A 14,781-nucleotide genomic window follows, 5' to 3' on the forward strand; every position below is an offset into this window, starting at 1 on the left:
CCACAATGCTTCCACACTATTGCAGTATCGAATTTCATTTCTTGAGGTTTGTGGAGTAGTATACAAACAATAATCCAATGTATTTGCTAGTCAGTCTTTCTAGTCTTACCTTCTGATACAGCAGCATTGTAAAAAGTTTGAACGAGCACATGTGAAGTGAGACATGATGAAATAGCTAGAATGAAGCAAACAAGGATTTATACAGTGATATCAAACTATTTTGGTAATTGCTAGATTACTTGAAAATGCATACTTAAAAGGCACAGACAATTTTTCAATAATATATATTGTAACAGTTGACCAGCAACCAAAAATACAAGAAAAATATATACTGTACTATCTTAACTGAAATGCTACCTAATCAGACTGCTGTTTAAAAAAATTCATCAGATTATCCAAATCATATTTATCCAATACTTCCAAGAGCTGAGGCACCTTCCCCTTCACGTTAATTCCTTTGAACTTATGTCTGTCAATGAACAGGTCAGTGATCATTCCTGGAAGAAAGAAATAACACCAGTGTTATTAAACATCAGCCTTGTTACAAGTTTATGTTGTCTTATAGAGTAAGAACACTTCAGGTATATACATTACAGTATAGAAAGTCTTCCATCTCCAGGACAGTCATTGTTATTAAATTTTGGTCCTGATGATGGATTTTCAATTACTGCCTATTTAAACCAATGAATAATATTTCAGGTTGTCACCATGGCCAAGAGTCAGTGAACAGTTTCCCAGTAGGTTGGCCCAGGTTTGATTTCTGTGCAGATTGTCCTTGACATTTACAGTTTTCATATTTGTCTTTGTTTCCTCTTTCTGTTGCTCCCTCTTCTCACAATGACCTCTTGTTGTCAAGTCATGTACAGAAAGATCAGAATGATGAATGGAACACATAATAGAAAAAACACAAAGTGTGAGAAGAGGGAGAAATAGAAAGAAATCAAAAGGATCTTCATACACTGCTGCCTGCAGATAGATGGGATCTCTCCTCATCAGTGCAAGTTCTTCCCAGCTTCATCAGGAGGGCGAGCATTCACACTCATTGAGGGGCCATCTTGACAGGTCTTTAGTCTTGATGTGGGAAGTGCAGGATAAGAAGAAAGTTGAAGAAACAAAGGTAAAAAGAAGAAGTCATTTACCACCTATATTCATCTTCATCCTTTTGTCTCCTCCTTTCTCCTATCTACCATATCTGAGGACATTAGTGTATGAAAACATGGAGACGGTCCCCAAATTATTCCTCTAAAGAACTTCATCATGGCTGCTTGAATTCTACTTTCATCATGTTTTGTTGTTGTCCATGTGCCCACTATGCACGTCAAAATTGGTGTGTTATACGGAGTAGAGACAGAATTTTCTTACATTTTTCTGGGACTATACCTCTCACACACACTGATAAAACCCATTGACTTGCTGGATTCTATTTCCAATTTCTTTGTTTATTTTTCCTTCTTCATTTTATAGGATATCTTTTCAGGCAGACACACGGTTAGGAAGCAAGGATACTAGGTTCAGAATGGTTTTGGGAGTTGAGGAAAAAGTTCTTATAACATTAAGGTAAGAATATACTGTGATAATTTTCCTCAGCCTCCAAGCAAACTAGCTATGCATTATGGGCCATGGAGCTGTAAGTGTGCATTTGGCACACACCACAATACCAACCACCATAGAAACACGCAATATTAATTACATCCCTCCGCATAAGGTTAGTGTCAGGAAGGACATCCGGCCGTAAAACAGGGCCAGCCGGGCTAAGTGACTCAAACGGTCGAGGTGCTGACCTACTGACACCAACTTGGCAGGTTCGATTCTGGCTCAGTCCCGTGGTATTTGAAGGTGCTCAAATACGTCAGCCTCGTATCAGTAGATTTACTGTCACGTAAAACAACCGCTGCGGGGCTAAATTCCGGCACCTCGGAGTCTCCGAAAACCGTAAATGTAGTTGGTGGGACGTAAAGCCAATGACATTATTATTTATTATAAAACAGGGCCAAATCCACATTTCTGGAACAGTTCGCACTCGCGAACCCACAAGTGTAGGAAAAGTGGTCGAAGGAGAAGAAGAAGTAGGTAGTGTAAGGAATGCGGTTCAATCGTTCTTGAAAAAAAAAATAGAAGAGTGTGACCATATTGTACACGGAAAAAAAAAAAAAAAAAAGGCAAAATGCTATGCGTACTGTAGTATACTTGGTTATATGTACATTTGTGCTGATAGTAGTTTCCATTATTTTCATTAAAGATCGCGTTTAATCAGTTGTGTTTCCTACGCTGCATTAATGCATGAAAGAATCTGTTGTTTAAACGCGGAGAGTCTAGTGAGAAACTTTCTGTAGCTCCAGACGAAAGAGGATATTTTGATGACATATTTTGAGTGAAATGTAAACTACGTGAAGAGGAATAGAGATTCTTCTTATGCTTATCTAGACTGCCGGGGTCGAAAGGAAGTATTGCCAATATCTCGAACATACGTCCCGTACGGTGCATTCAATCTTGAAAGACACCATTTTAAGGAGAATGGAACTTAGGCAAAGTAATATTAGATGTTATCTATCAACACTGTATATTTGTGATACGTTTCTTCGTTACTGTGTATAAAACTTCATCATTGGATAATTGCGAATGTTGCCAGCAGTGTACATTTGTTTTATTCCAAGAGTAGCGTGCCAAACTGGGCATAGTGTTGCCATCTGTTGTGGGAAAGGTGAACTATCTTGCGCCATCTCGCTCCTTCAAATAAAGACGGGAGTCATGATTAATCTAGAAAATGTAAAATCACACTATTTTGGGCTTTTATGAATAAATAACTCATGGCTTAGTAGATACTATAGTAACATCCCATTACATTTATAAACAATTATTTATTAACGTGTAAGTGTTGCCAATATCATGAACATACGTCTCGTCACGGCGCATTCAGTCTTGAAAAGCATCATTTTAAGAAGAGAGGAACATAGGCAAAGTAATATTAGATGTTATCCATTAATACTGCATATTTGTTAAACATTTCTTCGTTATTGTATATAAAGCTTTATCGTTAGATTAATTGCCAATGTTGCCACGAGTGCATATATTAGTTGTTCATTTGTTTTATTTCAAAAGTAGCAAATACAGTAGAGATTGTATTTGAGAGTAGCTTTCTAAACTGGACATTACCGTTAATAGATTAGCCATCTGTTGTGGGAAATATAAACTATTTGCACTATATCGTTCCTTCCTGGAAGTCATAAAGAGCTGTCTGCACTAAACCGGATGAACGAATGAACGAACGAACGAACGTGGAGCGGAGAACGGCCTCTGACTTCCTCGGCTCGCTCCTAAGATTTGCAAGTGACTAATCTCATGTTTTAATCCGTATTGAAATCTGTTAGTATACAATAATAAAGTTTTATTATGAATCCACCTGTTCAATACATTATAATGTTGTTACATTAAAATAACTTCATTAGTTAAAAAGTTATATATGGGACATGTTTCGCTCCCTTATAGAGCATCATCAGCCAAATCCGAATCTCAAACAATTGTTATTTACGTAACAAAGACTTAAGAACCATTAGAACACTTTTGACAAACTTAAAACTTATTCTATTCAAAAACAGCAATTGGAGGGACATTCAACAAGATAAACCAAGCAGCAGCTTTCAATACAAACGTTGATTTACGTCCCTTTCAATCATCTTTATAAAATCCATTAGTTCAACGAACGGTCATTGACAACTATAAGAACATATCTTTCCAACAGCATTCGCCGAGGTCACATGACAAGCATTTAAATTTCTTGAAGACCAACATTTATCCTGTTATAAGTTCAATCATCAAATTTGACGATAAATTTTGAATCTTTATAGACTCTTATCCACAAGGGATAAATAACTTTTTTACCAGATCTCATTACTAAGAAGATCCACAAATTGGCTCCTAAGATTGATCTTCACATCTTTCTAGGATTTTGGACATGATATATATATTATTTATTTTATATTTTAGTACTCTCTCTTCCATAATTTTAATGTATGTTCCTATTAAGCACATGTAATTGAGCCATGTATACAAGGATTTTATATTTTATGATTTTTGAATAGAATAAGTTTTAAGTTTGTCAAAAGTGTTCTAATGGTTCTTAAGTCTTTGTTACGTAAATAACAATTGTTTGAGATTCGGATTTGGCTGATGATGCTCTATAAGGGAGCGAAACATGTCCCATATATAACTTTTTAACTAATGAAGTTATTTTAATGTAACAACATTATAATGTATTGAACAGGTGGATTCATAATAAAACTTTATTATTGTATATCGCTCCTAAGAGTCGACTCTTTTGAACGACTCTCAGTTAGGAGCGGGAGCGAATGGGCTAGCTCCCTCAAAAGAGCTAGTTCGACCCATCACTAGTTTGTACACACGCTGGCTATTATGCTACACATCTATACTAATGAAGAATATGCAGATGTGGTGTATGTTTATGGCTTCTGCATTGGTAGTGCTCCTGCTGCTGTCGAAGAATACCGCAGGCACTTTCCGACATGCCAAATTCCTGATCCTAGATTGTTTACCAGAGTTTTCAGCACATTGCTTGAAACAGGTATTCTTCCAAGTTCCCATTTTACTTCTGAACATGTAGTTCAACAACCTGTGCAGGAACAGAAACAGATTGTTGAAATGGTGCAGCGTAGTCCTACGACCAACACACGGCGACTTTCTGCACGCACCAACATACACACGTGTATAGCGAACATTATAAGCGGAAAACTTGTACCCATTTCAAAACGTCAAAGAGGTTGGGTGGGTAAGACACATTTGTGCACGCTAGCTCAAAAACAAATGTGCTCTATCTCGGAAACCATTCAGAATAGGGCATATGTCCACATGAAGTTTTTTGCTTCAAATGATTGTTCCTGTCATGTCCCTGAATACTGACCATTCTTCCTGGGACATCCTGTATATCGGAATGATGAAAGGAACTCATAAGAGGAAAAACACAAAGGCAAGTCAGTGTGGGAAGAGGGAGAAATAGAAAGAAATCCTAAAAGGACAAGGACAATCTTCACAACTTCATACACTGTTGTCCCAGGCACTATGTACCCACTAGTAATGTTTTATTCATCCTGTTCAGCAGAATAACATTAATTACAGTGATGCACAGAAATGATCTTACAAAAGTGATATCATTCATTCTGTTTTCTGAATTCTGTTAATAATTTTTTTAAATACTTTAATGAAGTGGTGTACTGCTCTTGTGCACCTTAAGAAAAAAAAAAAAAAAAAAAGCCACTGATCACAGGTAGTATCGCATTTCACAGGGGTGAGGACTCCAACTGCTAATAAAATATTCCCTTTCTTAAAACTGTTTTATGTTTCACATTTATTTGGTGTGCATTTGCCCTATGACTTAGAACTTTGGCCACTTAGGTTCTGTGTAAGAATGAATAATACTGGATGTTCTCCTCAATATAGTGCCTTGTGCAGACATGGGCATGGTAGCCAAGCGACACTGTCGCTGACTTCTCAACAAGGTGACTGTGGTTCAAATCCCAGCCAATGCATGGTGAATTTTTGAGGTGAAAAGTCATGTCCCCATGGTTTGGATTCCATCTAAAACAGGAAGTCTCGACACTATGATCACAATATCAACTGTTGCATAAAATTACAACCTTGCTTTGTTTTGTGCAGACAGTCTGCAAAACTTCATGTTTCCACATACATCAACAGGCAAGTATTACTATCCTCAACCCATTACATAAAATATTCAAAATATATGTGTACTCAGTGTTTAATTTGAAGACTTGACTTCTTCTTTTTTTTTCTATTGGCTTTACGTCACACTGACACAGATAGGTCTTATGGCGACGATGGGACAGGAAAGGGCTAAGAGTGGGAAGGAAGCGGCCATGGCCTTAACCCTTTGGGGTCCAATGTCGGACTCAGTCCGACATCGTTAATTTTCAGTTCCGGTCCTATGTCGGACCTAGTCCGACACAATTTTAAGGTTAAATATTTCTTATGCTGGAGCAGAAATGGCGCTGAGCTTTACGCAGTATACAGCCTTGGCATTTCTCTCTTGCCTACTGCTATCTGCTGTTCATTCCTTTAAGCTGAATTGTGATTTCTTTGGAGATAGTTCCTCACTGTCACAGCTGTGTTATCAACACGGCGTCCACCAGTCGCGGCATGGAGCCTGATGATATTTACGAACAGTTATGTGACAGTGCCGATATTGACGATGATTTGTTGACGGATTCTGATGGTGACATTAGTATTCCTGAATCTGAGTATGATATTTCGAGCGAGGAGGAAAATGACATGGAAGATAGACTTGTGGCTCTCTTCATCGACCTTCTGTAAGGACATTTTTTCTGGGAAACGATTTCTTCAGATATTCTGGGGCTTTCATGTTTCACCCCCTCCACAATCAAGTGCATCAACAATGGTAACAAGAACGAGTAAAGTTAGAAGTGTCTTATAATGTGTAGGGGAGTCATTCTTGGAATTTTATAGGCCAATTCAGTATCTGTCAGTTAACGAATCGACTGTAAGCTTCAAGGGGCGTGTCCTTTTCAAAATGTACAATCCACGAAAACCAACAAAGTGGGGGATTAGGATATATGTTATTGCTGATGCATTGAATGGGTATGTTTTGTATGTTTTGGCTCGTTTACTTTTCCCTGGTTTGACATTTGGCAGTAGAATAGTTCTACAGCTGGTGACAGACGTTCTTCACGTTACTCAAGCTGTAAGTTATCATTTGTTTACTGATCGATTTTACACTAGTATGGAACTGGCAAGAGAACTCTTGAAAAGGAAAATTCACCTAACTGGGACTGTTGAATCGGAAGGGACTACCACCTCAGCTGAAAGATAGGAGGCTAAATCTGAAGAAGTATGATATTAGTGCTCTGTGGAAGGAAGAAAAGTTCATTGTATTTTCATGGAAAGACAAGCGCACTGTGTCAGTTCTTAGTACATGGCACAACCCATCAATGGTGGAGGTAGTCAGACACAACCGTAATGGGCAAGGAGAAGAAAGAATTTTGAAGCCTGTTGCCATTATAGATTACACAGGCAAAATGCGAGGGGTCGATCGTGCTGATCACTACTGCTCATCTTATGGTTTTGTAGTGAAAAGTCTGAAATGGTGGAGGAAATTGTACTTCTGGGTGTTGGAGGTAGCTTTGGTGAATAGTTTTCACCTATATAACTTGTAACAAACGGCAGAAAATAAGCCTGGGGTGAATCACAAGACTTTCAGGGACCGAGTTATTATGGAGCTTGTTGGGGACGTTAGGAACAAAACTGCCCGTAAACGCGACCGATGGAGTAGGTGTGATGAAGAACTTCGACTGAACGGGAAGCTACACATCATAGATGCTCGTCAGGACAAAAAAAAAAACAAGGACTGTGCCGTGTGTTCCGACAGGAAAGTGAAAGGAGGCAGAAAGGAGACATCATTTTTTTGTGAGACCTGTCCAGGGAACCCAGGACTACACCCGAACAAATGCTTCCGGAAGTACCATACTTTGAAAAAATATCGCTGATAATGTGGTTAACTTGACTGATAATAAATAAATTTGCAGTTCGAATTATTAATGTAAAAATTCAGCTTTATACTTATGTGAGTACTTCCTTCCAATATTTGCCTAATGTCAAATTGGACCTGTGCAGGATGCAGGTGGAAAATCAATTGGACCCCAAAGGGTTAATTAAGGTACAGCCCCAGCATTTGCCTGGTGTGAAAGTGGGAAACCACTGAAGATGGCAAATGTGAATGACTTTTATACCAGGAATACTGTGAAACTGTATTTCTCTGAAATATGTTCAATAGAACTGTCCTAGCTCAACTCTCAGGGAAAATGTAAAGGATATATATATATATTTTACATACCATACAGTCTGTCTAAATGTGCTGGTTGTTTCTTGAATTCAGCCTGTATTTTTTTCTCATTCTGCAACATATCCTTGTATTCTGGTAACAGACATCGCGTAGCGTCAGCATCGTGCGTCTCCAGTTCTCGTAGAGCGTCAAGGATAGCCACCTTGTTGGCAAGTTGCAACTGAGCTTCCAGCTTGGGATGTAGGAGGCGTAATGTGTGGAAAACACTTTCATCATTAACAACTGAAACCAGCACAAGAGGAATAGAATTTATTTTATTTTACGGAAATATTCAAAATATTAAACCAAAAATCAGTTTTAACCCGTAAGGACGTACGTGTGAGCAAAAATTACCCTGGTGAAATTGAAATGTATACTTTAGTTATTTCTCCAGCCCCGTGGTGTAGGGGCTGCCACTTACCCGGAGGTCCAGGTTCAATTCCTGGTCAGGTCAGGGATTTTTACCTAGACTTGAGGGCTGGTTCAAGGTCCACTCAGTCTACTTGATTAGAACTGAGGAGCTATCTGATGGTGAGATAGCAGCCTCGGTCTAGAAAACCAAGAATAACGGCCGAGAGGATTCGTCGTGCTGATCACATGACACCTCATAATCTGCAGGCCTTCGGGCTGAGCAGCGGTCGCTTGGTAGGCCAAGGCCCTTCAAGGACTGTAGTGCCATGGGGTTTGGGTTGTTATTTCTAATGTGCTTTTCAGGCCTCTTCTCTCTACCTTTCAAGTGAGCCCTTTCAAATATCATGACCTTGAATCAGTTACGGAGCTTTGTTAGTTCTGCCCATAAGGTGAGAGAAACATCAAATGAGTAAATTTCACCCGTGTGCATGTTCATACGTTTCAGAATGCCATTTTTGTTTATTGTTAACTATTTAGTTTTTATGGACGAACAGTGCAGTAATTATTATGAGACAAGTGTATTTTATAGTACATGTGTGTTTTTCAGCATGTTTACACGAAATTTTAGTAAATTTCAGGAACTGAAGATGTATCACTCTATGACGCAGAACGAAATTATAAACCTGTTGCTCCCAAGGAAGACAGCGATATAGAGGCTAGTGATGACTCAGAAATTGATGTCCAAGAAAGTGATTAGGCATGTTCCTAATATATTTACTTCCTCTACAGGAATTAGTAATTTAAAATTGTATTTATTTCAAATGCTCAAGTCATTTATAAAGTAAACAATCTCAATTAAACTCTGAACCTACATTCAATCGAAATTGCTTGAAAATGCTGTTCTTCTATCTCACAAAGGAACACTTGGCATCAAGAAGTTAAATACTGACTCCACCAAAAATCTTTGAAGTCGTGTTCAGTGGCTTTTTGGAAAAGTTGAGGAAAAGGAAAGTACAGTCCTCAGACAGCGTCAAGCAGGTAGATGCGAAGACCATGGAAGTAAAAAAGGAAAGAAAAACCACAACGTGTCGCATAATGTGTGAAAAACTAATTTGCCAAGAACATGTGAAGTCAGTGTGTGGAGAATGTGTGGAACAAGTAACAAGCAACAGGAAGTAAGGGACCAGGAGTGAAATGTAATAAAGTCTGATCTCTGAACATCCTCTACAGTTCTTACCCTCTGCTCTTCCCTGTATACCCAACGAGTGTTTATCATATGCGACTCTTTTGATACAGAAATGTGTCTCTAATACAAACAATGAAATATAAACAACTGAGTGATGCCAGTGTATGTGTAAGCGTTATGAGAACATAAATATTTCAATATCCATTCTTATTATCACAAGTTGCACATTGCCATAATTACTACAAAATGATTATAATTGATTTACTACATAAATCTATCATCATTTACATGATTTCCAATACTTACAATTTGGGATTAAGGAGGATTTTTGTTTGTGGGTAATTTTTACCCATCACGCATCCTTGTGTTTCGACAGTGTGTGTGTCCTGCCGGGTTAAAAGAGTAAATTATGTTTACAAAATCATACTGTGTAACCAAAGTTTCTGGTACAGAGATGTCAACCCTCAAATATGGTTGTCTGTAGTAACATGGCCTGCTGCAGATAAATGAAGATTATGTTCAACCAAGGAACATGTGAAATACCTTCAGCCCATAAAACACTAGTATCGTTTGTCACTATTTATAGTAAAAATTGAGGATAGCATCTTGCATTGCCCTATGATGCATTCACTCTCTTAAGGTTTGTTTATATTTCATACGGCGATGTCTCTCATCATGTCATCCAGGATTGAATGAAAAACTACACTTGCATTTTTCAAAACATGAGGTTCTAGACATGGAAACTCTTCTGTATACTGCTTTCAGCAGTGCTGATTAGCAGCAGATAGTTTTTGTACAAGGTCATTTGGCTCTTCATTGTTTTTCTTTATATCTACACGACATCTTGTTAATTTAATATTCTTAATTTCACCGAAATAGATGCTTGTACTACATGACATCACTTTGCAACAAAAGCAGGCTATGGGAGTGAAAATCAGTGCAGTAACTCTTTACTAAATCAGAGGTAACATAACAGAAACCAAGGACGTAAGCTGGGAATCTGCAAAAAATGTTCCATTCAGAGTCAAAGATTGTAGAAGTGCCGTTATCTCATAATACTTTTTCACAAAATATTTTCTAACAGCAAATCTCCAACATATGAAAAGTTTTTTTCACCTTTGGAAATTGAGAAATTATGAAGAGCATTTTGAATTTGTAATATCCACAGTAATCAGTACTGCTTTTGTACTGCTGTAGTATATATGAGAAAACCACAGAAACAACAGAAAATCCATAGCAGTTGGGATCTTTGCAGATATATACTGAAATGAAAAGGTTCTTCCAATATCCCATATTTCAATACTGTGATGACATCTGAATTTGAATAATATTAAACACTAGAACACTGAAGAGAATGGGTGATTATTGAGAGGTTGAACTCTTTGGTTTTTTTTTTTTTTTTTTTTTTTTTCTATGAAATGTAAATGTCACTTACACTATATTACCATTAATGACTGGCCACTCGTAGATCATGGCTTGACTGGAGTTGCTATGGTGTCGGCATGATGTACTGTAGGTCGAACTTTTGCCACTATCACAGCCTCTACCATTCAATAAGTTTCAATAGATGCCTTCAGGTATTCTTTTCAATTCCTCCTGCAACATGGTGAACAGTCTGTAGTCATTTTGGAGTGGTCTGGTCTGGATGTAAACTAGCACGATATCTCATCCCAAAGATGCTCAACTGGGTTTAGATCAGGGCTTTTCATTCACTTCCATTATGACAAACCACTAGGTTACAGCTGTCGTTTTATGAAAGTTTGCATTATTATGTTGAAAATGGAAAGGATCAATTCCAAATTGTTGCCACAGGATGGGCAGCACAGAATTGTCAAATGCTGCTTGATAAGCTTCGGCATTCATGGCTCAAGATACTTAAAACCAGTGGACCAAGACCAAATAGCAAAAAGCAGATCTATACCGTAATGCCGCCTCTGCAAAATTTTATACATGGTTTAACGAAGTTAATATTCACGTGGCATTCGTCAGGTCCATACATATCCATCAGACTGCCACAATGTGTAGCATGATCCATCACTCCACATGATGCTTTTCCACTGTTCCGGACTCCGCAAGAAACATGCTTTGCACTACTGTACTCGGCGGCAAGCTTTCAGTCTAGTGATCCTTGGTTATGTGCTGCAGCTCGCCATGTAATCCAAGTGCAAAACCCTTCTGATGAATGATACGAGTACTGATATCACTTTCAGAAGCCAATCTAAAGTCTTAACGAAGCTTGTCAGTTTGACTACACCACACATCAAAGGTATTGACTGGCTATCTCCACTACATCACTCAATATTGAATGTGGTATATGAAATTCATCACAAATACCACAGAATGACCAAATCAATAGGAACTGATAATCGTGCCCTTTTCAGCCTCTCTGAGCTCTCGTCATACATTCATTTTGACTGATGTTGCTTGTAAATATTTCTACTGAGCGCTGATAGCTTTATATAAGCTCACAACATGCTTTATGCATAGGATCAGTCTACCATACTTCCCCTGGCAACATAGTTTTATGTTTCCCAAGATAATAAGACACTGGGAATAATAAACCTGATGAAAGCATAATTGCACTAAAGTGTATAAACATGGGTCAATATTCCCACTGCAGAAAACTTACCACATGAAATATCCAATTTAATCTTCTTTTTTGTTGCTTCTTTAGTAAGAATATCTTTCAATATGGAAATTGTGGAGATATTGTCAGATTTGAACTCTGCTTCTCCTTTACTGAAAAAAAAAAAAAATATATATATATATCAATAAATGCTTTTAAAAATTTACATTAAACATGAAAAGACATTTAAAGAATTACATAAGTTCTATTGCAATATTTATTGAGATTCAAAAATCACTTTGCAAAGAACACATCTATATGAATAAAATTATAAAAATGTCTGTATACTTCACATTTTTACGTCACACTTTGAATTTTCTCAGAATTGGTGTACAGAAGTTGTAAAGAGGTTGTTCAATTTTTGGCTACCTGTTTGTTGCAACATCATGGGAAGACGGCTTAACTGAATTTTTCAGAACTCTGAATTGAAGTTTAGAGAGACCTGGCATGTACATAAGCTATATATTTAGCAAACAATGGCTTAACAATATTAAGGGGGCCAAAACACGAAATGTCAAATTTCTCCAATCATAAAACTGATTTTTGGTCTTTATGTTTTATATATTTTACCACAGGCCTACAAGGAATAATAATGGAGATCATCATCATCATCATCAACATCATCATTATCATCAATGTCGCACTCCAGTCACCGGGTGTGGTTAACAAGCCTCCACTTCTTTCTGTCCTTCCACTTTTTCTGCTCTATTACTTCTGCCACATCCAATTCAGCTTCTCTAATGTCCACCTTCTTCTCGGTCTTCCAACTGGTCTCTTTCCCTTAACTTCTCTTTCCAATTCCCTTCTTGCTACCCGTTCCTTTCCCATTCTTTTTACATGTCCGAACCATCTCAGTCTTGCTTTCTGTATGTTCTGTACTAACGGTCCTATATTTAGCTCTTCTCTGATTTTAATATTTTGGATTCTATTCCTTCTTGTCTTTTTAACCAATGTTCCTAAAAGTTTTATTTATACTGCTTGGATCTTACTATCTTGTCTCTTATTAGTTACCAGCGTTTCTAGTCCATATGTTACAATTGGTATGAAATACTGTTTATATAATGTTAATTTGGTTCTCTTGGGTACTTTGTCATCCCACAAAAGCTCTCTGACTTGATGATAAAATGTTGTACCTAGTCTGTTATTAATTTCAGGGTTGATTTCATTACTCCCATTAATAATGCTACCCAGATATGTAAACTGTTCTACATTCTCTAACCGTTCTCTGTCTATGTTCACTTGGCTTCTCTTTTTCCCTTTTCCACAATGCACGACTACAGTTTTCTTTTTACTAATTACCATTCCAAACTCCTTCAGATTTTCATTCCAAATGTCCAGTCTCCTTTGTACTTTCTTTTCTCCCTTTCCCCAAATCACCACATCATCTGCAAATACCAATATGGAGATTTTCATGATTATTACATTTCTCATAAAAATCCAAATATTTCTGGAAATAAAAATTCTATTTAAAACGTGTACATAACAAAAGTTGTGTAAAATACAGTTTCCAATTTTTTTTATGTCTGATACATCTGCCATATTCTTCTTCTTCTTCTCCTCCTCCTCCAACGGTTGGACAAGTTTGACCTCAAAGCCAACGTGTTGCTGTGGGTGCCATTGGATCATAAACGTTACATATGAGGGTAATTCCAAAAATACCGTCTCCTATTTTTTTTATAAATACAGAACTCTGTTTGTGTGGCTGATGGTCACAATATTGTGAAGAGTGTTTCCCGCGCTCGCATATAAACATGCGCACGCTGCGCTGAGGCACTCAGTCTTGGCTTGGCAGCCATTAAGAATGGAGCTCCCATTGGATGTTACTGTCAAATGTGAAGTGCACGCAGTTATTTGGTTTCTGAACGCAAAGGGTACTGAACCGATTAAAATCCATCGCCAATTGACGGAAATGTATGGTGAGTCGTGCATGGATGTAAAAAAAACGTTCATGAGTGGTGTAGAGAGTTTGCAGCTGGTTGGACTGAAATTCACAACGAAAAAAAGAGCGGGAGACCGTGAATTTCCGTCAAGACAGTCGTGAAGGTTGAGCAAATCATGCGTGAAGATCGGCGGATCAGTCTGGATGATCTCTGCAGTTTGGTTCCTGCGGTTTCCTGAAGCGCCGCTCACAGAATTTTAACGGAAAAGTTGAAATACCGGAAGGTGTGTGCAAGATGGGTGCCACGCATGCTGACTGAAGACCATATGCAGCAACAAGTTGATTCTTCCTGCGCATTTCTTCAACGCTTTGCAGCCGAACAGGACAACTTTTTGGACTCAATTGTCATGGGTGACAAAACCTAGGCGTTCCACTTTACACCTGAGACCAAGCAAAAATCACACCAGTGGCGGCATCCCTCTTCGCCAAAGCCGCGCAAATTCAAGCAAACACAGTCTGCCGGTAAAGTCATGACAACTGTGTTTTGGGATTACAAAGGGATATTGTTGGTTGACTTTATGCTCATTAGGACCACAACGCTGACAGTTACTGTGAGACCCTGAAAAAACTCAGACGGGCAATTCAGAACCAGAGAAGAGGAATGCTAAGCAAGGGCGTAAACATTCTCTATGACAACGCTCGCCCGCATGTCGCCCGGCAAACCGTTGCTCTGTGCAACAGTTTCAGTGGAACATCATCACCCACCCACCCTATAGTCCCTACTTGGTGCCCAATGACTACCACTTGTTCCCTAAGTTGAAAGAACATTTGGCTGGAAAGCGATTCAGCACCGATGACGAGGTGAAAGATGAGGT

The 14,781-nt window shown here is 38.3% G+C and overlaps 1 protein-coding gene across 2 annotated transcripts in view; it reads right to left on the bottom strand.

Annotated features, from left to right (window-relative positions):
• Window positions 1-342: 342 nt before the first annotated feature.
• Window positions 343-14,781, bottom strand: part of LOC136867400 (Bardet-Biedl syndrome 7 protein homolog) — a 65,647-nt gene continuing 51,208 nt past the window's right edge. For both annotated transcript variants that reach the window (XM_067144595.2, XM_067144594.2), the window contains exons 13-15: window positions 12,031-12,140; window positions 7,877-8,107; window positions 343-497 (exon numbers count right to left, since the gene is read on the bottom strand). In XM_067144595.2, coding sequence (XP_067000696.2) covers window positions 358-497; window positions 7,877-8,107; window positions 12,031-12,140 — 481 coding nt within the window. In that variant the 3' untranslated portion in view covers window positions 343-357. The remainder of the gene's footprint in view (window positions 498-7,876; window positions 8,108-12,030; window positions 12,141-14,781) is intronic.

The sequence above is a fragment of the Anabrus simplex genome, chromosome 3 (assembly GCF_040414725.1).
Source record: "Anabrus simplex isolate iqAnaSimp1 chromosome 3, ASM4041472v1, whole genome shotgun sequence".
Taxonomy (NCBI): domain Eukaryota; kingdom Metazoa; phylum Arthropoda; class Insecta; order Orthoptera; family Tettigoniidae; genus Anabrus; species Anabrus simplex.